The sequence below is a fragment of the Esox lucius genome, chromosome 2 (assembly GCF_011004845.1).
Source record: "Esox lucius isolate fEsoLuc1 chromosome 2, fEsoLuc1.pri, whole genome shotgun sequence".
Taxonomy (NCBI): domain Eukaryota; kingdom Metazoa; phylum Chordata; class Actinopteri; order Esociformes; family Esocidae; genus Esox; species Esox lucius.
Window position 1 is genome coordinate 18,554,474 of NC_047570.1, and position 24,272 is coordinate 18,578,745.

The 24,272-nt window shown below is 40.0% G+C and overlaps 1 protein-coding gene across 1 annotated transcript; it reads left to right on the forward strand.

Annotated features, from left to right (window-relative positions):
• Positions 1-932: 932 nt before the first annotated feature.
• tcf25 (transcription factor 25 (basic helix-loop-helix)) lies at positions 933-23,822 on the forward strand. Its single transcript, XM_010879448.5, has 18 exons — positions 933-1,268; positions 2,490-2,639; positions 2,800-2,868; positions 3,083-3,201; positions 3,344-3,409; positions 3,494-3,576; positions 5,556-5,686; positions 5,992-6,091; positions 10,188-10,281; positions 10,415-10,507; positions 11,654-11,759; positions 12,016-12,175; positions 12,569-12,656; positions 12,824-12,982; positions 13,960-14,050; positions 14,448-14,527; positions 16,604-16,679; positions 22,956-23,822. The coding sequence occupies exons 1-18, from the start codon at positions 1,071-1,073 to the stop codon at positions 23,121-23,123; spliced, it is 2,031 nt and encodes a 676-aa protein (XP_010877750.3). The 5' UTR covers positions 933-1,070; the 3' UTR covers positions 23,124-23,822.
• Positions 23,823-24,272: the final 450 nt, after the last annotated feature.

Consider the following 24,272-nt stretch of genomic DNA (forward strand, 5'->3'; position numbering starts at 1 on the left):
TCCTGTACTTGGTTCGTGATATTTATATATAGTTAGTGTGTTCCTAATATTGTCCACCCCTGTAGCTATAGCAGGTAAAGTTCAACATTACCATAACAACACTTTTTGAATTTTAAACAACATTATCCAGCCAAATCGACTAAAATAAACAAACAATATAATGTTAATTAATGACTGTTTTTTTGACATCCCAGGCTCGATTTGCTCGTGCAGAATTTATCAGAAGAGAGACGCTTGCTGAACAACAATAGACTGTTCAATGTAACTGACCTGTGAGCACCTGCCAGGGTTGTAGGCCTCGCTGTAGAGCTGCTTGTAATTACGAAATAGGATGAATAATACGATTTACAACTGTCTCAATCAAATGTGTATTTGCATGTAGTTTATGTAATTAGATAAAAACAACTCATGGCACTGAAGAACTCCAAAAAACTGAAATAATTTTGACTAGTTTTAGTCAACAAAAATTAACAATATTGTTTGTTTAGTTATTGTTTTATTTCCCACAGTCTGCATAGTTAGTGTTTATCAACCTCTAACAATATATTTTGAACTGTTCAAGTTTTTAGTCCTCTACTCTGGTTTCCACTATAAAGTCAGAAAACTCCACAAATTCCACATATCACCCACAATTATTTTCATTATTTAATTATTTTAAAGATTCTCCTGTATCTTGCCCCAGAATATATAGTGTGATAACTGTTTAATTCCTAACAAACCTTTGGAGAGAAAATGATTCACAGCCCCCAAAATGTGGATGTACAAATGTGAAGGGCACCTCAGTCAGATATTAATGTTTTTTTCCCTAATACACTACTACCTCATAGTGGTTCAAAAATGAATTGCAAGAAACTGTGATTATCAAGTCTAAAATATATTGGATATGTCTACATGGAGCTGCCGTAGAAGGAGCATCTCACTTCCGTAGGAAGTTATTTTTCAATAGCGAATCAGATTTCTTCTGGCATGTGGATTTTGGTCTCATTTTGTTTATGTCAGGAGCTCATCTGTCAAGTCCACTGATATACCATAACCGAGCTTCCTGAAAACTTAGTGAACATTTCTTGAATATGTCGAGTCGTGCTCTGCGGAGATTAAAGGGAAAACAGCGGGGGCAGGAGGCCCTAGACCTAGGGGATCTTGTTCCAGATGAGCAGGCTGTAGAGGTTGAGGAAGAGGAGAAACTAGAAAATGCTCTTATCCAGCCTTCTAAGAGCAGCAGCCGGAAAGCAAAGAATAAGAAAAACTTGACCAACATTTACGAACTGGTAGTGTTCCCTTTCTAACACGTATTTGAACATTTTAAAGACATGTGTTCATTGCCACGTAGTTAGATACCGACCCACTAGCTAGATAACGTGTTGCCATAGCAAGCTAAACTAGTGGCTAGTTTGTTTTGCTATCTAGATAAACAGATGAAAACATTGACAGTTTCAACAAGTCAAACGAGCCCTATTCTAGCTACTGAGTTTACCTGTTCACACGACTCCTAATGACGCACTCATCCATTACCATATTGTGCGGTAAAGGCGTATTTGCAGTTTTTCAAATTTTCTGAATTTCTTCCCTTTTATTTGGTCAAAACGTTTGGCTTGTAGTCATTAATAGAGTGAGTCAAAAAAAATACACCAAAGTTAGGTAGCCTAGGTGATCACCAGAGTTCTAGAACAATGTTCCATGGAAGTGGAACTTTTTGGACAACATGGTTCCCATTATATCTGGCGAAAAAAGCAAACACTGCATCCCCTGTCATGAACCTAGCGGTCAGGCGGGGGATGTGAAAATATTAAAGGTCAATGCTCATGTCTCTACCATCGGAAAGAAACTGGGCATAAATTGGATTCTTGTCAAAGTAGTAAGGCAGATACCACTGCTTACTAAAAATGAATGCTCGTCTCAAGTTTGCTTAAAAGCACTTGGGTGATGACCAGTCAAATTCCTGACCTAAACCCTATTGAGGTGTAATGGCAGGACCTGAAACAAACAGATGTTGCTTGAAAATACAGAAATAAGTTTAAACAGGTCTGCATGGAGGTGTAACTCAAAATCCCTCCATGCCGATGTGAGAGACTGATCCATAACTACAGGAACATTTTCATTGCAGTTCTTGCTGCTGTAGGTGGTGTAATCAGTATCACTTAGTGTGTGAAAAATTTCACACAAGGGTATTGGGATTTGAATTAAGTAAAAACATTTTGTGTTTGTTCACTCATGTTCTCTTTTATGTATTATTAAGTTTTGGTTGAAAATCTGATAACATTTAGTGCTAAAAATATGCAAGAATTTAAAAGAATATTTCAGCTGGAAAATAGTTCAGGGTCTGGGTCAATTCCAGTCAATTCAAAAGAACCACGTTTAAATTTTTGTATAGAAAAAAAAAGGGATTTGTGTAGTTCCTGAGTGGAATTAAATTGACCCAAACTTATTTAAACTCTATATGTTTAGTGTTTTACTCTCCTTCACTCTTTGCTGTAACCCTACCACCATAGATATGTGATGCAGAGCATGAAACAGAGAATTCTATGACTGATGAAGACAAAGGAAAGCCAGAAGAACAGAACTGTGATGTAGGCAAGGAGAAAAGTGACAGCGGGGAGACAGAAAAAAGAGATCCACAGCCAGAGACAGTGGCTGCAAAGGTTAGAAGAGACCCATGATTGAGTAGGATTATTGTGTGCTTCTGCCGCCTGTTGTTATTGTTAGTATTAGTAGTTGTTTTATTATTTGTATTAATATTAATATGCATGATTAACTTAATCTGAATGTATCGAAATCATTTTGTTTTGTTATGACGATCAGCCTGAGTCCAGATATAAACCAAGCAAGAAAAAGAAGAAAAAGAAAAAGAACACAATTGGAGAAAAACAGGTATACACTCCACATTAAACATCCCCTACAACATATGCTTGCCAATGTAAGGTCAAATCTACTGTATTAATGGTGAACTGGTCGCCATATTTACTCTTTGCTTTAGCAGCATTTCATTGCATTCTGAGTATGTACAGGTACAGCCCTGATGGCATCCCACTCTGTCACATTGGCTGCCCTCCCTCATTATTCGTCTGTTATGTGTGGTCATCAGGTGGCGGCTGGGGATGACATCGATGCGTTGCTGGAGACCATAGGGCAGTCTAATGGACTGACCCTGCAGAGTGAGGGCGGTGGGGGTTCAGACAGGCCGATACTCTATGTGGAACACAGGTGAGCAGGCACACAATGGGACAGCTCCATGTCTCTTTCAGTGGCCTAGCGTCACCCAATCCAAATACACCAAGGCTTATATTGTTACAGTAAGTTGTCTGTGACGGATTTTCGAACTTACCCTCTAGTTTTTGTGCTTTAGAAACCTAAATCCTGAGACGGAGTTGAAGAGATACTTTGGAGCTCGGGCAGTTCTTGGTGACCAAAGGTAAGATCCGATCTGTGGTTTACCCCCTTCACAAAACGGCATAACTCCTCCTATAAAAGGACTCAGTGTTGATTATTTCCCCAGACCTCGACAGCGACAGAGACATTTCCATCGCAGCACCTGGCTTACCGTCCTGAAAGACACCTGGCCACGCTTCAGCCGTCCAGGTCAGGCCCGTTCTCTCAGCCTTTCACCATGACAGCCTTGTGATTACATACTACTCATGCAACACTTCATAGAAACGTTTTGTTGACGGCACAGAAGATAATGCTTTCATACACTAATATAGCATAACTATTTTAGTATAATAAAGGTCAGTCATGGGAACAACCTAGAGGCAAGTGACTATGGAGTGTAGCCAGTTCTGCAAAATACATTTTTATTTTCCAGTCTCTATTTATTAAGATTGAATCAATAATTCTAAATTTAATCTCCATGTCCTGGGGCAAGACAACACAGACATACATTTCTCTTGCTGGCGCCTCTATGTTGAGCAACAAGGCAACAGTGTTCTTCCAGAATTCTCATCGGTCTCCTTCGTCTTAAGGACTAACAGTGCAAACTAGTTGATGTGGTGGGCCGCTTCAAGCCACGTTGACAGAGGCAGCTTTTCAGGGTTGGATCACACCAGAAGCTGTGTTGCGTGGCTTTGACCTCTGTCCTATGACGTTTTGTTAAAAAAAACAACTCAATCACCACGTATCCTTCATCAAATGCAGCCAAGCTCTAGAAAGCTGTCCAGGCTCAAAGACTCAATTGATATCTGGATGTATTGAGCCCCTTTTGTTGTGGGGATCTGGGCTTAGGTTGGAGAAGAATCAGGGGCTCTGTTATGTCAGGATTAACTTCTCCTCAGGGTGTCAAAGCTCATCTCCTGACTTGGGTTTGGACTGGTATATTTATCACCTCTCTCCAAAGTTATCAATGGGTGATCTTTTACCTCTCTCTTTTTGAGTAGTCTCATATCTCAATGTCAACTTGAAATGTTACCCTCTCGATCCACTTCCTCGTGACATGTTTATTTGAAATTCTGATGTTAGGATTTCATTTTAGGAATACGCTTTTTTTTTAAGCTTAAAGGAGGATCATATCAGTTACATTCATGCCTATACTATAGCATTCATATTTTAAATATGAATGCTTCCACTCAGTGTTTTTGATCAATTAACACCCATTACCATGGAGCGTGGCATTTTATTTATAACTGTAAAGCCCTCACGGACCTTTGCACTTAGTATGCTGGAGTTGGCTGGCCTTCTCCAGTCACCCGCCAACTCAGTCAGTGGTATGCTTTTATTTACAAACGCCATTCTGGGTTTGCTAAGTTCTTATTTGTGTATTTTTATTCTTCAGAAATGTCTTTGTTTGGACTGTATCCTGCTAACTGTCCCAAATGCCCAAACTGAATGAGCAAAAATGGCTTCTATGAACTCAGCCCGGTGGGCTTTGAACGCCTAACAATAGTTTTAAATTGGAAGAATTTGTCCCCTTTGGTGATGATGAATTATGATTTCTTTTTTTCTCATTAGAATTACTTATGTTTGTTTTGTCTGTTTGTTTTGCTTTAATAATGACTTCATGCTGCCTATCTTGGCAAGGACCCTCTTGAAAAAAACATTTCTAATCTCAATGTGTCTTTCCTGGTTAAATAAAGGTTATGTCATGTTCTGGCACTGCGGCCTGATTTGCCAATGAATCTAATGCACTCTCTCCCTCATTTCCTCATGGACACCCATTTTCTTTGATTATTGCCCACACCTGTTTCCCTTGTCACAGACCCTATTAACGTTGCAGCTTCTCCAATGTTAGGTACTTGTCTGTCTTTGTTTTTGTTTTATCCTTATGTAATGTTATTCCGTCTTGCCTTTTGTTTTGTTCCTGCTCATTCAAGTACTTTTATTAAATGTCCTCTGTTCTCCCAGCCAACGTGTCCTGCCTTGATTTCATTGTTACAGATTAAATAAACTAAGAAATGCCACACTGTACATGCTAATGCAATGAATGGGAGTGTAATCTTTCTCCCACAAACCCTTTTATAATACAATATATTAACATTTTTAAAACATTTGATTGATGCTTTTTTTGCACAGACCTGTAGCCTGCATATTGTCTGGCTGTCTGTGACATGTAGTATTTCCTCATTCAGGTATCTCAATGACCCTACTGGAGTCCAAGGATGGTCAACAGTACTTCACCTTTGAGCACAGCCGGGACTACCAACAGGTCCAGTTCAAGTTCCTGGACGCTGTGGAGTCGATGGATCCCAACAACATTGTGGTAAGGGTTCACTTGATCTCAGTTCGACCATCTTCATTAGCCAAGTCCATGGGACTGCAGTTCGTCAACAAATTTCTATTGACATTACACTCTGAACACACTCTGCTATACTACGAGGTGGAAAATTGTCAAATAAAGAAATACCGTTGAATGAGTTGGTTTGTCCATACGTTTGACTGGTACTGTACATGCATTTAGATTGTTGATGAATCTTATGATTTATACAGCATTAAATAATAGAGGTAAGTACAGTTGAATTTTCAGGTTGAGGTTAACCATAGTTTCGGCTGTCTCCCTTCCCTCAGGCCCTGCTCCAGCTCAATCCCTACCACATTGACTGCCTGCTTCAGCTCTCTGACGTCTGTCGCATACAGGAGGACCAGGAGATGGCCAGGGACCTGATTGGTGAGTGGGACTTTGCTGTAATAGCAGGGAAGTTTATAATAAGAGCTCAGATTGGTGAGATTATCTTCCCTGGATCCCCCTGCTCAAGGCTTTTATATGTGTCATAAGACCCAATTGGCGTGTTTATTTACACAAGACTGAATCCTTGGAATCATCCAATTTAGTGTAGGTCATGATTGGTTGGATTATGTTAAAGCAGATCTTTTTGATATCAGTATCTTCTGGGTAGTACATTGTTTTATGTTATTTGATTCACAACACTTATTCCACACACTTCAGTAGTATATGATAAAAGTAGTAATATCACTCCTGAACCAAATCTGACCCAGCTTGCCTTAATTTACAGCAACAGCTTGTCCACATGAGAATTAGATGCCTCATAAATGCTTCTTAGCCCTGTCAGAAGACCATTCAAAGCTTGGGTCTGTGTGTGAATGGAGACAAGGACATTTACTGTAATAGGGTGCAGATCCTCTGAGTATTGCTCCTGTGGTTACCTCCCATTCAGAGCCTTCAGAAATGTTTAAAATCAGTGCTCTTAATTTGCAACACGCTTCAAAAAAGCTGTGACAGGGGCAACAAAAGAGTGGAAAAGTTGTGTAGTGCTAAAAAAATAACCTTGTGGAACATCACAACTAATTAGGTTAATTGGCAACAGGTCAGTTACATGATCGAATATGAAAAGTGTACCCCAGAGAAGACGAGTCTATCAGAAGTAAAGATGGGCAGGGGTTCACCACTCTGTGAAAGACTGTGTGAGCAAATGGTGCCTCAATTCAAGAATAATGTATCACAACGTGAAATTGCATAGAGTTTGGAGATCTCATCATCTACGGTACATTATATCATTAAAAGATTCAGAGAATCTGTAGGAATCTCAGTACGCAATGGACAAGGCCGAGAATCAATAATGAAAGGCCGTGATCTTGGGGCATTAAATACAGACATGATTCTGTAGTGGATATCACTGCATGGGCTAAGGAACATTTCCGAAAACCATGGTCTGTGAACACAGTATGTCACAGCATCCACAAATGCAAGTTAGAACTCCACCAATGCAAATAAACCATAAATAAACAACATCCATAAACCCCGGTGCCTTCTCTGGGTCCAAGCTCATTTTAGATGGACTGAGGTAACTATTACAAAATGTTGCCATTACTCACGGATCAGAAAGCGGTTCCCACCAACTCCCAATAGAGAATGAAGTTCCGAATAATATGAAAAATAGATGTACCTGTTCCAAAAAGCGGAACTCCGAGTTCAATGTTATTGTTAGCCTTGATAACGTTAGTTTAGGGTTTATAGTTGCTAGCTATAGAGAGCTAGTCTAAGTCTTCTTTCGCTTCTTTGCTGTTTTCATAGTGTATTCTGTAGTAGGCAAGGGAGGAATTGCCAGTTTGTCATCCTGGTCTCTAGTTGACATTATAGTTTCTTACAGTAAGCGAACTTCAGCAAACCTGCACATATCTCATCCAGGTAAAATGCGCATTCACAATATAAACCAAGGAGGAAAGCCCGCCTCGCAGAAGGCGATTAGCTGGAACGGGATTGCTGGAAAGTAGCGACAGTCTCCAAAAAATATAAATTTAACTGTCTGTGTTGCTAAACAACTCTTAGGGGGCCTCATCAGCTTACACAACATGTTTATATGGGACAAAACTTGAGTTTTTTACTGAACAAATCCTACGTAGTGGAGCTTAAATCCGCAATTCTCTCAAGGTTGCGGGAGGGTGCTCAAGCTCTGGTTTGTTGTTTGTGTTGGCCATATTTATTTACCTGCGTTACATGTTCTTGGCTACTAAGTTACGTCTACAAGATCCATCTCCGGGGGGGATTCTCTTTGTTTAGAATCTTAGTTTCGCACACAAAAAAGTAACTTGTGTGGTTAAAACTAGACCTTTCGGTACAGGACGTTAGAACCGAATGTCCTGTACCGAACGGTCCGTGTACCGTTACATCCCTAGTGACTTGCACAGCTGTGAAGGTACCATTAATGCTGAACAATTTACACAGGTTTTGGAGCAACATATGCTGCCATCCAGATTATGTCCTTTTCAGGAAAGGCCTTGCTTATTTCAGCAGAACAATGGCAAACCACATTCTGCACGTATTACAATGCATGGATCCGTAGTAGAAGAGTCTGGGTGCTAAACTGGCCTGCCTGCAGTCCAGACCTGTCCCCCATTGAAACTATCTATATTTGTTGAAATATAAAATGACAGATACAGTAAAGGAGACCCCAAACTGTTGAGCAGCTGCAGTCCTATATTAAGCCAGAATGGGACAACATTCCATTTTCAAAACGACAGCAATTGGTCTCCTCAGTTCCCCAATGCTTACAGTGTTGTTAAAAGAGGTGATGTCCCAATTTTTTGACGTGTGTTGCTGCAATCAAATTCTAAATTTGCCTATATTGTTCAACAACAGCAAAAAATCTGTTTCAACATTTGATAAGTTGTATTGGTGCCTGAAGATAGCAGTTCACTAGCTATCCGATCTGAGAAGATTTTCCTCTGTGGTCAGCTTTTGCCACACCTACTGAATGCAAGGGGCTTAATCTACCTGACTTGCTTGGGCTAGATCAGTAACCCAGATCAGTAATGTTCACATATTGCGCTGTGGAACCCTTCCCATCCAGAAGCTAAAATCAATGTACAATATGTTACATCGTCAAGCATTTACGGCCCACTGAATTAATTTAGCAGACTCTCTTTTCCTGAGCGACTTACAATAGTGTGTGCATGAAATCCTATTTTATGTTTATTTTTTCAAATGTGCATCCAAAAACATACACTTTTATGACTGATGATCCAGGAAATTAGTTAATGAAAAAGTACATTGATGCAGTGTCCCAATCGGGCCAAGTATAACTCCGTGGTTATAATCTGATCATACAGGAATGAGGACTGCAATGTCAAAACAACATAATACTTATGATATAATATCTGGCGGGTTGGCTGCTCTTAATTTTACTCTGCTGCCAGATTAATGTTTGAATAACACTGGAATATTTTAATTACTCAGGTTATATATTTAATCAAGAAATGCTAGCATAACTGTGAAATGCTAGCATAACTACAAGCCTGACACTATGAACCTCCTAACAATCTCTAGAAATAAGTTGATGAATGCAGTTACAGTTTGAGCGGAGCATGCTCTGGTCAGAGTTAAATCACATCAATACAGAGGGCAAACCAAAGCAGCCTCCATTCACTCTGACTTCTTTTCGACCTGCGAGTTGAAAGTTAATTTCAAACCACACGCCCTTCCCGTAACTGAATTCACACAGCTGGAATAGATATATCTCTGTGGTATGTCTGTATTGAATGCTTAACTATAGTTAATGAACAGCAATGTAAAATTACTGTTCTTCTTTGCTAGGTGTGTTGTGGGCATGGGAATGGACATGCATGTTTTGACCACATTAATTGCTTGTTATATTGGTTTTAAACAAATATCTGTGGTAATCCATTAATTCCAAAGAATAGCAATAACAAAAAACATTTTAATGTTTCAAAGAAACATTTTAAAACACTTAATACATCTAAGTTGTTTAAGCTAAATATTTCTGTATTGTAAACTAAAATGTTTACCACAACTGTAATTACTGCCCAAAGTGCTTCTAGCAAGTATTAACTTCTAGGGTTGAAAACTCTAGTTATGATACTTCAGGCGCATATTTTTAATATATTGTTGTATTTCACATACTAAGTACTTAACTCTGAACTAGTATGTTAGGTAGATAATTGAAAATAAATCCTAATTTAAATGCATGGAACTGTGTCACTAACACAACAATGTGAAAGGATCCAAGGGGTGGGTATTGACTTTGTACAGGTAGGCACTGTATATTAATCTGCCCTAATACTTTTGGTGTGTTGCAGAAGAATGTATAAAAAGCATTGTAATTTCTAAATTTTAAAACCTAAATAGCTGAGAGTCTATACTTTAACCTCATAGTAATTGTTTGATTTCAATTCCAAGCTTTGTTTATTGTATAATGTTTTGCTCATCTTCATGGGTGCAAATACAACAGCAGGTGCCTGTATGTATGTCTCTGTACTTGTCATTTATAAAAGACTGTGTATTTCAGAACGGGCCCTATACAGTTTTGAGTGTGCGTTTCACCCTGTGTTCAGCCTGGTTTCAGGAACCAGCAGGCTGGACTACCGGAGACCGGAAAACAGGTTAGATAATTCAATATGATTATGAACTCTGCTGTACTAGTCAATCCACAATGGCCTTTTTTGTTTATTTCCATTTTATATAAAATTTTATGAAACGTGTTATATAAGTCTAGTATATTTATCCTCTCTGCAGGGCGTTCTTCTTGGCTCTTTATAAGCACATGATGTTTCTGGAGAGGAGAGGATGCCCACGGACGGCCCTGGAATATTGTAGACTCCTCCTAAGGTACATGCAAGGCTGTGGGTGTGTGCTGTTTAGGGTGGAGAATAGCATTGCATGATAAAGTAAAGTGACACACGCTTCACACATTTTCATTTTCAAAACAACTACAAAGGCCAGTGGGTACTCCTGGGTTTTTGCTTTCATAATATTGATGGTAGGGTAATGGCATTTTCATTACTTTTGTATTTTTCCCAACTTTTTGCTAGGATTATCTATGTAGTGGATGAATGCCTTATTGAGACGAATTCACAAGTGTCAGACAAACATTGTGAATATTGTCATAAAGAAACAAAACAGTCTTCAAACTGACTTTAGCGTTTTCTGGTCCTGGCTGCCTCAAAGTGCTGACTGCCTCTGTTCAGATTGTGAAGTGGTAGATGTTGTAGTGTTTAACATCAACAAAGCTTTTCTTTTAACAAATATTTTACAGAATCAGGCCTGTAGCAGAAATCTTCATTAACATACATTATATTTGTCAAAGACGACTTGTTTTCAGACCCGTTGCTATGATAACTATGATTCAGCTCCGGTGTATCCTGTTTCCATTGATCAACCTTGATATTTCTACAATTTGATTGGAGTCCAACTGTGATAAATTAAATTGATTAGTCAAAGGAATTGTTTCGAGAATGGATTTTGTTTAAGCACCAGAACAGTTCCCGAAGATAATGGGCAGGAACTCTGCGGTGCTAGTCTCAAGGGGAAGATGGTTCCACCATTAGTGTCAAAGAGCAAAGAGCAAAGAGCATTGACTTGGCTGAGCGGGAGCTATACTCACACAAGTGTGTAGCAGCCTAGAGACCGGAAATGGCAGAAATAAGTAATTGTGTAGGGATTTAAGGCATGAGCATAGCCTGGCAGAAGGGAAAGCAGTTTCCCTTGCTGCTCTTAATGCAGGCTGATGTGGTGGTCTTATTTATGAAGAGAAGATGGAACTGTTTTGTTTTTTAAATAAAAGGAGTACAAATTTGTCCTGTAAAGATCTTTTTACATTAGCAGTTGTCACAGTGCTTATAGAGATGCCCGGCAATGCAATCCCAAAGAGAAAACAGTTGGTGCTCAGTGGCTTGGAGAAACGATTGTGTGTTTTTAGTCTGTAAGGATACAGTGCAGTGTTTTTTACTCTTCTGTCATGTCCTTTTCCCCTAGCCTGGACCCAGACAGGGATCCACTCTGTATGCTGCTGCTCATTGACTTCCTCTCATTGCGCTCGCGAGAGTACAGCTATCTCCTCCGACTGTATCAAGCCTGGGAGGTGAGAAGATCTGTGTGCAGGATTTGCCTTGTGTGTCTCTTGTGTTCTGTGTCTATGTTTATATGTGTGTCTGGTAACGTGTGTATGTGTACTTGTTTTCCTATACTTACAAGGATAGTAACAGTTTTACTGCCTTGCTTCATTTTGCCGGTCCCCACAAAGAAACTGTCTGTTTTTTGGCTTAGGGGTTAGGTTTAGGATGAATGTTACTGTTGGGGTTATGGTGTGTGTGATGTGTGTTTTCTGCGTTTAACAGGTGCACAGGAACCTGTCCCAGCTTCCAAACTTTGCCTTTTCTGTTGCTCTGAGTTGCTTCCACTTGAGCCAGGAAGAGCAGACAGAGTCAGGGGAGAGAGAGAAGCTCAAACAGAAGGCCGACCTCCTGCTGCAGAACGCTCTCATCATGTTCCCTGGAGGTTAGAGGCATACGCACATCAGGAAGATATGGCACACACACTGTCTCACACATCAGGAATATGCTGTACACACTGTCACGCACATCAGGAATATGCTGTACACACTGTCACGCACATCAGGAATATACTGTCACGCACATCAGGAATATACTGTCACGCACATCAGGAATATACTGTCACGCACATCAGGAATGTACTGTCACGCACATCAGGAATGTACTGTCACGCACATCAGGAATATCAGGAATATGCTCTACATACTGTCACGCACATCAGGAATATGCTGTCACGCACATCAGGAATATACTGTCACACACATCAGGAATATACTGTACACACACTGTCACAGATATCAGGAACATATAACCTTTATCTTTGTTATTTCCTCCTCAGTGTTGATGCCTTTGTTGGACCTGTGCACAGTCCAGCCAGATGCTGCCGTGGTGTCCCACGTCTTCTTCGGACCCAAAAGCCAGCTGGGGTAATACTTGTGGTTTAAAGAGGAGTCTTCTCCATATCTTTAATGTTTGAATGCAACTCCCGTGTCAGTCATAATAATGCAATTGAATAGTCATATACTGGTATGACATTGTCATATTGTCGGACAGCGTCAGTTGAATGGGAATGGCATGTTCACACCCTCTACAGGCAGTCCCCTGCCCTCGCCGAGCTGGTGTCTCTGTACGTGGGACGGACTCACACCCTCTGGAGGGAAGCAGGCGTCCTGCTGTGGCTGGAGGAGTGTGTGAGGGAAGTGTTACAACGAGTTGACAGCAAAGACCCCCTGGTGGAGGACTGCCAAAACAAGTGAGAGACCCTAGACCTCTGGCATTATATCCATCCAACCTGATTATATCCATCCAGTCCTTTACCCCATTCACCTGTAGCCTGGAGTTTACACGCATTCCCTTTTGTCTCAGTAAGGTGTATTCAGTGGGTTATGTTTAGTGAGGATTCCAGGCTTGTCTGCCTACATACCTTAGGTTAGCCTGGTTTCCACTACACTTGAAAGAATGCAGAACCTATTGGTGCTGTAATTTTTGACTAAGGCTTTAGACAATGTACATGTGATTGATCGGCATACAAATAACACAGGATTTCTTGATTCCTTTGAAACAATATCTATAGGCCAGAGATGTTAGAAACTGGACTTAATGTGGTGTAATTCTTTATATGTTTGGCAAATTGTTTTAAAAATGACAATGTATTTGAGGGTTTGATGATGTTGTACTGCACACAGTACAGTAAGTACAAGATTAGTAGTCAGCATATGATTACTTACTGTTATGTTCTTTCTTTTATCACAGATTTGCTCATTTTTAATGCTGTGACTATAAACTGGAGACAATAAATCATCATTCAGTAATACTGATGCTGAAAAGAGTTTATCTGTCAAGCTTAATAAGGAGAGTATCACAAGGGCACAAATACAGTGCTAAATGTCAATATCAGAAACTAAATATAACATGATTTTGCTGATATTTCTGTCATCTCAGTTTGCTAAAATGCTTGTTTTTGCTACATAAATAAAACTTTGCATGGAGTATGCAATCTTTTTGTTAAAATTTCTCACTAAAGTAGGCTGACAAAGATACTTTTTTTTCTCTGTTAGGCTTCATTGTAGCATATTAGCCTGATGATTTAACCATTCTATCTGGCCATTTTGCAGTGGTTAGTGAAATAATTCAGCAATTATGGAATCCTGGATGGAATCCTCATTGAAATGACGTGTGCCCTCTGTCTCTGAGTTTGGTTTTCCCTCCTGTCTCCTTTAACCCCTGTAGGAGGAAGCAGAGGTACCAGAATGCCCCCCGGAACATCCATCGCCATGTCATCCTGTCTGAGATTAAAGAGGCCACCTCTGCTCTGCCCCTGGTGAGAATCCCAGGCAACCGTCACATCCTGGTTGCCAGTTCTGTTTCAGATTGGGTGCACTCATTCATTGTAATATTGTTATTCATTTACTCTATGAATGAGTTTGTACCTCATGTCACCTTTTCCCTTGTACATTGGGCTACTTTTCCTCAGCAACAATAATCCTGATCAATAGTGCTCTGTATTGAGTTGTAGTCTGTTCATTTTCTTACTAGATATTTGAAACATTACTCAGTATGGTTTGCAGAAGAGTAACAAACAACACAGTAACTTACTACGCTATCTGCTTCTCTTGTTAGGCTTTTCAATGCTTGACTTTGAAGTTCGAGTGTTTTGGTAAGGATATGCCTTCAAAGCAGTGTAAGCATATTGAGGAATTCTTTCTGTTGTCTCCCAGGAGGTGACCACTCAGCCAGTGATGGGCTTTGACCCTCTTCCACCGCTGGACTCTTTGGCTTCATACACCCGTCCTGAGAGGTAGGAGACAACATGTTTCAATGTGTTCTACTGTATCGGGAGGCACCAATATATTGGCCACAAATCCAAAATGAACAATTATATGCACAAAGAAGACGTAATAATTGTTTTCGGCCCATTGCATTAAAATGGCTGATGTTTTATTACAGGTTGTGCTATTGAGGGGTGTGGTATTTTTTTCAATAATTAATTCTGTGTTGCACCTTTGTTGATGAAGTGTAATACGTCTTTACTAAATGTAAAGTGGGTATTGAAAGTCACCATAAAATGAATTACAGTTTAAACAGGGAAAAACGATTTGGATTAGTGAACACCCCCCATAGAATAGCAATTGCATACTTGCTGAGGAACAGCCGACAACGTTCCAGATCACAAGTCAAGCAAATTGTCTTCCGTCTGTGTTGAATGGTAGTGACTTTGATTAGTTCAGAATAAAAGCAGTTGTTCATCGAGGACTCCACTGCTTAGAAGTGAAATTCAAGGCAAAGAACCCACAATGGGTGGAGAAATGATCTATGAGATAAAGTTGTGGAAAGGCACAAGTTAGGGGTTGGATATAAAAAGATTTCAAAGGCTTTGTCTGTCCCTTGGAACACAGTTAAGACCATTATTAAGCAGAGGAAGGCGTGTGGCACCCCCAGACCTTGCATAGATCAGGCCTCCAAACTGGATGACCGGTCAAGATGGACTGTGAAAGGCTACCAAGAAACTAATCGCAACTTTGAAGAAGCTTCAGGCCTTTACGGCAAAGACTGGTCAATGTGTGCATGTAACCACAATATCACAAGCGATCCACAAACCTGACCTCTGTGGGAGGGTGGCAGGAGAAATAACACTCCTCAAAAAGGCAACATCAAGACTCATTTCAGCTTTCCCAAAAGGCACCTTGTAGATTCCTAGGCCTAGTGTCAAATAGTGCTGTGGTCAGAAGAGACCAAACTTTTTGGCCTGAACGCAATACGATGTCTGACTAAAGCCCAGTACATCTTTCCACCCAAAGAACATCATGCTTACAATAAAGCCTGGCAGTGGCAGCATCTGATTGTGAGGGTGTTTCTTCTCAGCAGGGACTTGAGCACTTATCAGGATAGAAGGGAATATTAACAGTGCAAAATGGGAAGATGGTTCATATTTCAACATGACAGTGACCCAAAAAAACACAGACAAAGCAACTGTACAGTGACTGAAGGACAAGAAGGTGAATGTCCTTGAGTGGCCTAGTCAAAGCCCCAACCTAATTCCCATGGAGAATCTGTAGTGACTTGTAGAGTGTAGTCCATAAGAGGTCACCATGCAATCTGACTGAACATTTCTACAAGGAAGAATGGGAACATATCGAACAGTTTAGGTGTGCGAAATTAGTAGAGACTCTCTGTAATTCACGCAAATGTTGGTTCTAACCATTATTAACTCAGGTGTGTGTTCACTTATCCAAGTAAGGTATTTTACTGTTTTTATTGTAATACATTTTCAGAGTTTTTAGAAGAAAATAATTCACTCTCTGATATTGTGGGTTACTGTGTGTAAATTAAAGACCGACAAAAAGTCGGATTTTGTGTTTTGATTTCAGGCTGTAAGGCAACAAAAGGTGGACATTTTGAAAGGGGTGGTGACTTTCTATCCCCACTATATATCCACGCATTGTATAATGTACCATTACAGAAAAATGATGTATTAAGTTCAATTCTTATTCTTAGTTATTAGAGCATATAGAAATCATTGTGGCATGACTTATTTTGAATTTGCTGAAATTTGAAGCGTCATCAAAAGCTACGTTATTATTTATTTCATGGCAGGGCACGGCACACATACAAGGATGTCAAAATGTTGGTATTGACTTTGGGCGATTGTAATAAAAGAATATCTGCATATCACGGACAAAGTTGCTTATATCACGTGTCTTTGGTATTCTAATGTTTGACCATGTCTGCATTCTTTATAAATTGATTTGGAGCTACATGTTTGCATTAACGAGCAGGTGTACCCAATAAAGTGGTCGGATGAACCCTGCATGGTGACAACTGAGAAGTGATTGTACCTACCTATTTTTGACACATCTCATCACTGTGTTCGCAGGCAGAGTGTGAGGGCCTCCAGTGAGAGCACCCTGTCGCTGTTATTCCGCTCTCTGCTGCCAAACTTTAACTTGCAGGTAAGCGGCAGCTGTTGTGGCTATGTGTCTGTGGATGAAGGTTTGCTGTAACCTATTATCAGTCTTGAGTTGATCATTACTTGGAAATGGGCAGGGGGAAAGAACTCCTGTTTTATGCTAGGAGTGGATCAACTATGAGTAAGTTGGTTATTATCTAGAAATATAGAGGGAGAGAAGGTTCTGTGTTGTTGTATTGACGGTTCAGCTTTGACTTATTTATTAATTTCTAATAGGACCTGTCTTTGAGTAAGGTTTATGAATACTATTCATGAAGAAGACATCTGCTGGCCTTGCAACAAGCCATTGTTTAGTTACAAATGTTTTTCCTCTCGTTTCCTTGTAAGATCCAGGTCTGTGACGCTCTCTTGTTAAGCTAGAAATCTATATTGGTAGCGTTCTAGCTTTCATTCAGTTGTAAAAGTGAAGGAATTAAACTCCTTGGTGTCTGGATTATTCTAATTCTGTGACCATTTCAACTACAGTTCAAATGAAAATATTCTGATGAATGTAACAACTGCAAAATGGAATAAAATACTAAACTCCGTTTGCATTAAAAGAACTCCATCAAATCCACTGCGACGGATTTCTGTCATAGGAATTCTGGGAAGGTTGTTTTTGAGATCAGTTTAGAGCCGCAGTTAGAATCTCAGGGGTGTGGTACATAGCTCTTAATGTAACGTAACATAATAAAATGGACAAACTGAAGGTGTCCGAATACTTTCCAAATGTGCTAGAATTAGTTTCGGTTTGGCGAAAAACCCTCTGCATTCCTCTTTAAGAACCTGATACCATCGATCATGCATGGTGGTGACAGTGTCATGGTTTAAGGATGCTTTGCTGTTCCAGGACATGGACATGGACGTCTTGCTATCACTGAAGGAACTGAATATTATCTAAAAATTTTACTGTAGAATTTCAGGAAATGTTTCTGTGCTGAAGTGCAGCTGGGTATAGCAATAAAGATAATGGTCCCGAAACACACGCAAGACTCCATCAGAATTGTTGAAGAACAAGACATTTACAGTTTTGGAATGGCCTGGGCTAAGTCCATGCTCAAAACCCCACAAATCTCCCTAAATGAAAGCAGGTCTGCATGGATGAGTGGCACTGTGTGAGACTGGCCCGTGGGTTGTAGTCATTGCTGCAGAGGGTGATTGGTTGTCTTCTGTCTGCAGAGAAACTCAGAAGCTCTGTTAGTGTGGCTATTTGATTTGTGGTCACCCCCTTGATTAAAGTCTTCTTTCCTGGTTACTTAGTTTGTATAACCTTCTCTAGAGCTATGCCTCAGTAGAATTCTGTCTCTTAGGTAAGATTATATTGGACTTTTTGGCTTGTTTTTTGTTCTGACATGCACTGTGAAGTGTGGGACCTTCTATAGACAGGTGTGTACCTTTCCAAATCATGTCCAATTAATTGAATTCATCACAGGTGGACCCCAACCAGGTTTTTAGAAACATATTTTTCCAATTTCAATATGTTGGCTCTTTTTTGTCTCTGATGACACCTTGTAATGACCACAATAACAGCATTTTAGTTATACTAATGACCAGACGATTCTGGTCATTCCCCAGTCACTTTTCTTAATGAGTTAGGAATTTGGGAATGCATCCAACTAGTATTTATATCTTTAGTAACTGGTACTTAACTGGTTGATTTCCATCTGGTTAGCTGTGATTCCTGTCAGGGACATTGATGGATGTAGATGGGACGAAAGGTCCTGCGAAGGACGGTGCAAATGATCTTAGCACTATCTGGGTTGGCTGAAGGATGGTCCGGTCAGGGTTGCCATGTTGTGCTTAAACCACTCCTTGTCTCGAGCCCCTGTAACCTGTCAGCTCATTACCCAGAGGGGCGCTCCTCCTAGTGTCATAGGTGTATAAGCTAGGTTCCAACATGGTTATAAGAAGCCAAACAGCTTTGCGGATGTCCTCATACAACCCTGTTTCCAAACACGTTGGGATGCTGCATAGAATGCACATAAAAACAGGATGCAATGATGTGCAAATCATTTATCCCTATATTTAATTGGAAATAGTACAAAGACAACATATCAAATGTTGAAACTGAGAAATGTTATTCTTTTTGGAACAATTCATGCCCATTTTAAATATGTTGCCAGCAACACGTTTAAAACAGGTTGGGACAAAGGGGCATGTTTACCAGTGTTGCATCACCTCTTCTTTTAACAATCCTCTGTAAGTCTATTGTTAAGGGAGTAAGGGAACTGAGGAGTTTGGAAACTGTTGTACTTTGGTATTGTTTTGCTGAAATAAGCAAGGCCTTCCCTGAAAAAGACATTGTCTAGATGGCAGAATATGTTGCCACATAAACCTGTGTATGTTGTTCAGCATTAATGGTGCCTTCCCTGATGTGCAAGTCACCCATGCCATGATGCCATGATGCCATGATGCCATACCATCACGGATGCTGGCTTTTGAGATGTGAGTTGATAACAAGCCGGACGGTACCTCTCCTCTTTAGTTCGGAGGACACAGCGTCCATGATTGCCAAAAATAATTTCACATTTTATTTGTCAGAGCACAGCACAGTTTTCCACTTCGCCTCAGTCCATCTTAAATGTGCTCAGACCCAGAGAAGGTGGTGGTGTTTCTGGATCTTTGCATGGTAGAGTTGTAACTTGCATTTGTGGATGTTGTGATGTACTGCGTTCACAGACTGGTTTAGGGAAGTGTTCCTGAGCCCATGCAGTGATGTTCACCACAGAACTGTGTCTGTTTTTATGCAGTGGTGCCTGAGGGCCCGAAGATCACGGCCATCCAGTATTGGTTTTCGTCCTTGTCCCTTGCGTATCGAGATTTCCCCGGATTCTCTGATTCTTTTAATGATATCATGTACCGTACATGATGAGACATTTTAGGTTGAGAAACGTTATTCTTAAATTGTTGCGTTATTTGCGTTATTTGCCCGAGTTGTGAACCTCTCCTCATCTTTACTTCTGAAAGACTTATCCTCTCTGGGATGCTCTTTTTATATCCAATCATGTTACTGATCTGTAGCCAATTAACCTAATTAGTTGTGAGATATTCCACCAGTTATTTAATTTTTTTGCAATACACAACTTTTCCAGTCTTTTGTTGCCCCTGTCCCAGCTCTCCCACATTTAAAGTGGGCATATATTTTACAAGGAACAATAACATTTCTCTGTTTCAACATTTGATATGTTGTCTTTGTACTACTTTCTATTGCATGTAGGGTTTAAATGACTTGCACATCCAATGCATTCTGTTTTTCTTTACATTATACACAGTGTCCCAACTTTTTTGGAAACAAGGTTTTATGACAAACTCTTCTAATCTCCCGAGCCCACCTGCAGTTGCTGCAATAAGAGAGGGCTATAATAATTAATCTGACACTGTGAAACTGGGAGGAGAAAAAGTGTTCAGTTTGTGTAGACAAAGCAGATGTGAAAAATAAACCTCATGGTGATGATGCTGACGTTCTCTCCATAGCTAGCTTTTACAGTGCCTTGCAGAAAGGGTGACCAATGGAAAACGTTCAGCACTGTGGTGGCATATGACCTCCTCACACACGGTACAGTGTAATCAAAAACATTAGAGAGATCCCAGGTTGCTTGCCAGGTTGACACATTGCTGCAGCAAACAATGAAAACATTCATAAAGCTTAATGAAAATCAGAGTTCCTGGTTTAACACTGTCTTTGCCTGAAAGCTTCCAGATTCCTAACATACACTGGCCACTTTGTTGCAAGGCCAGAGTCTGCGGGATGAGGCATTATAATGGGACACTGACTCACATATAATCATAAACAAAAAAAAATCTTAACATTTTTGAGAGTCTTGCTAATGGAGAGACACTGGTCTACTGTCGTCTCAAAAGGAACATACTTTAGCTGGCGTGTCAGTAGATCTTCCCTAAGTCTCTTAAGGTTCTGAGTGGATTAACTATACAACAACACACCCAGACCTGAGACAATGCTTTGGAGAGGCTGCCCTTGAGTTCAGAACTTACGGTAAGCATCAGTGGGGGAAGCTGCGACTTAACTTAATTCTTCAACAGCGTAACTTTGAAAAATAATCGCTAACAAATATGAACGTTGAAGAAAATTAAATCAGGTATTTGTATGTGTTTTATCTGATTTTGACCTTGATCTAATGTCAGATAGCAGGCTGACCATGATTGAACATTTATGCCCTATATGCACATCAAGTGCTTTATTGACATTAACAAGAGATATCCCCACTGATTACTGCAGTGTGAATATATTATGTCGCCCTTGTCTATTATTGTACTCATGTGAGCGCTAAAATGTCTATGTTCAGACACTGACATTCACAAAAGAAGCTATTGAATTAATTGAGAACTTGGCTATTGGCGTGCTTATTGTTTTAATTTACCATGAAGTTAACCTTGAAATGAAGTTTCCTTTCATTTCATATGCAATTTTACTTACTGGTCTCTGGTAGGTCCCACAGTTGGTTTGTACAATTCCTAACAAAAACGTATTCATAAAGACAATGAAATGTTCAAAGCGAATCTGGAATTAGGTTAGTCAAATGCAACAATCAGGGGTAGAAGGAAGATATTGAATGTCACCATGAGCATAGGTATGGAGAGAGATGGGGAGAATATGGTCCAACTGAGTCTGTCTATATAAGGACTTTCTCAAAATCTGAGAATCTGGGCCAGAAGGGCACTAGCCAGGGAGGCCACCAGGAGCCTGTGGTAACTCTAATAAAGTGACACTCTTCCACATTTCAGCTGGGAGACAGTATTCTGAGTGCTTCACAAAAGTGGCCTTTATAGGAGAGTGGCAAAAAGAAAACAACTCCCATCAAATCTTGGCTAAGGTTTGCCAGAAGGCATGTGGTAGACTCTGAGGGTAAAATGGATAGAGAAAATTAAAGCGTTATCTTGGAAGAAAAAACCTGCTGAAGTCTGCAAGAGACCTGGGACTTGGTAGGTGATTCTTCTTCCAGCAGAACAATGACCCGAAACATTCAGCATAAGCCACGCTGGAGTGGTTAAAAAATTTAGATGTCCTGGAATGGTTGTGTCCAAGCAGCTTGAGGATATGTGGAAAGAGTTAAACATTTCTGTTCACCAAATGTCCCAATCCAACTTGACAGAGCTTAAGCAATTTTGCAAAGAAGAATGGGTGAATATCGCTGTGTCCAGATGTGCAAAGCTGGTAGAGACTTGTCCAAATACACTCATGCCTATAATGGCTGCGAAAGGTGCCCCTACCAAATATTGACTAAAGGCAGGGAATACTGTTTTGTATTTCTGATTAAAACATTTGACATTTCTGGATTTTACTTTGATAGTATTGACATTTTTATGTTGTTCAGTGGCAAAAACTCATGCTTTTTAATTTTTATTTTGCAACACAAAAAATGTAGAGAAACCCAAGTTAGGTTGACTTTTTGAGTGCCAATGTACATTAATTGTCTATCGAAAAAGACCCATATGTTAAAAACATCTATAAAAATTATGTGTGGGAGTATATCTTTTTTTGTAGCTGTCCGAGAATGGAACTGAGTTGCAATGTAATATTTTGTGCAGTGGGATGCCACGTGTTTCGTGGATATTGATTATTTGTGAAACATCAATCTGGGCACATCGGTTTCATGTCTTTCTGTGCCACAGTCAATCATGCAACTTCCAGGAACACCCAGTCTCAAACAGAAACCCTTATGCATCAGTCTAATGCCCAGCATTTTAACCGTGAGGGACTACTGTTAAAATGTAGTTTTGTCCTTAAGCTGTTTTTGTCTATTAAAGCTGTGCTGTGTCATGTAAGGGCTGTTATATGATTAGGTAGAGGAAGCGATGCCGAGATAAAAAGAGATCCAGTTTAGGAGGAAGAGATGTTATCTGTCTGCCGTTCTTTGATTACATTTAAAGTACAGTAGCTACAGAGTTATCTAAAAACAAATGTAGGTGCGGAAAATAAAATAATTATTTAATCACCAGGATGTGCTTGTTAGCATATGCTTGTTAGCACATTAAATCCATAAAATCAATGAATTATTTGCGTGGTAATCCCAATATATGGAGGTACTTGGCTCGTACAAAGCTCTCGTTTGTCTTCCCAGACGTAAAATGGATTTCCGTCAAATTCATTTCCATCAATTGAATTTGGTCACGTGTGACCACTTAGCGTAGCTTATGGAACATGTTGAACTTGAAAGACAGTAGAAATGTGCAAGGAGGTGTTCATTGTGTTTCTGTATTATCCAAACATATTTCAGGTGTACTAAAATGAGTGCTAACACTCTAGTCACTGTCTTTCCAGGGTGAGCCGTTGCCGCCGGATGACCTGGAAGTTGCTCAGGCAGGTCGGGATCTGAACCAGGAAGTGAATCGTCTGATGGTGGCCATGAGGGATATGCTGGCCAACATTCAGTTTCAGGAGCCACCAAGAGAGGACAACCCAGACAGAGATGAGGGAGAGTGGGACTGAAAGGGACGACGACAGAGATGAGATGAAGAAAGAATGGGACTGAGGAGAACTGGGAGTAGGTGAAAGGAGAGGTGTGGGATTGAGGAGGAATGGGAGGAGGTGAAGGGAGAGGATATAGAGATGTTGGTCTGGTAAAGAACAAAGTAGGGAAATTAACGTAATTAATAGACAGGGAACCTAGAGTTGGTTGAGTTGACTGTGGATGGAAAATGGCTGGAAGGATCAGGAGGATGGAGAATTTGTGATTTACTCATCAAATACACAGGAAGGTATCAATAACAAACAGATTAGGTAAACACTGTAATCTTAAAGAAATGGCAGGTTATCTGTATGACAAATTGAAAAATAACTTTCCCTTTTCAATATAGGCACACTGATATCAACCTCTCTGCGTCCTTCTACAGTCAGGCAGTCCATTAGCACTCTCTCTTTCCTTGGTCCTGTTCTCTCTACTCAGGAATGTTCTTGATTCTGATCTAGAAGATGAGGAGTCTGTTAATCAAAGCAATTGATATTTTGTTGTATCAAACTGTTAATGAGAAATGCCACAAAGCTACAGTATATCTGAAATGTTTATCATTTCTGATTTAATTAATTCAATCACGTTATACTCACATTGACCATCTACTGCCATATGGGTTGATGAGAGACAGAGAAAATGCTTATGATTGTCTGATTAAAGTCTGACTTGTACAACAATTTATCAGTGTAATAAATTCATTTAATGTCTTATTTTATTTTGAATATTTTTGGGAACTAATCAGGTTCATTTTCTGTTGTGATTCTCTGTAAGAGGTAATTTGATCTGACTTAAAATCAATTCTGTCTGACTTGCAAGGGCTTAACCTTTCCCCCAAGAATGTGCACTGGAAACAGTTGGCCGTAGTCAACCAGGTATATCGGAAAGTGATTGCAACCAACCCAACACTGTAAAAACTATGTTCATAAAGCCCTTGATTGCTGCATCATATTAAAAATGGGTGTGTTGGGGTGCTTTTTTGAAGAGCGGGGATAGTGTACCACGTCCATTGCTGTTTTCATACAGTGACTATAACATGAATATCTGACTCAGAAGGCCACCTGCATTCTTGTTCTGGGCCCTGGACCTCTCCAGTGCCTTAAATTAGCAATTCAAATCAGATGTGTGGA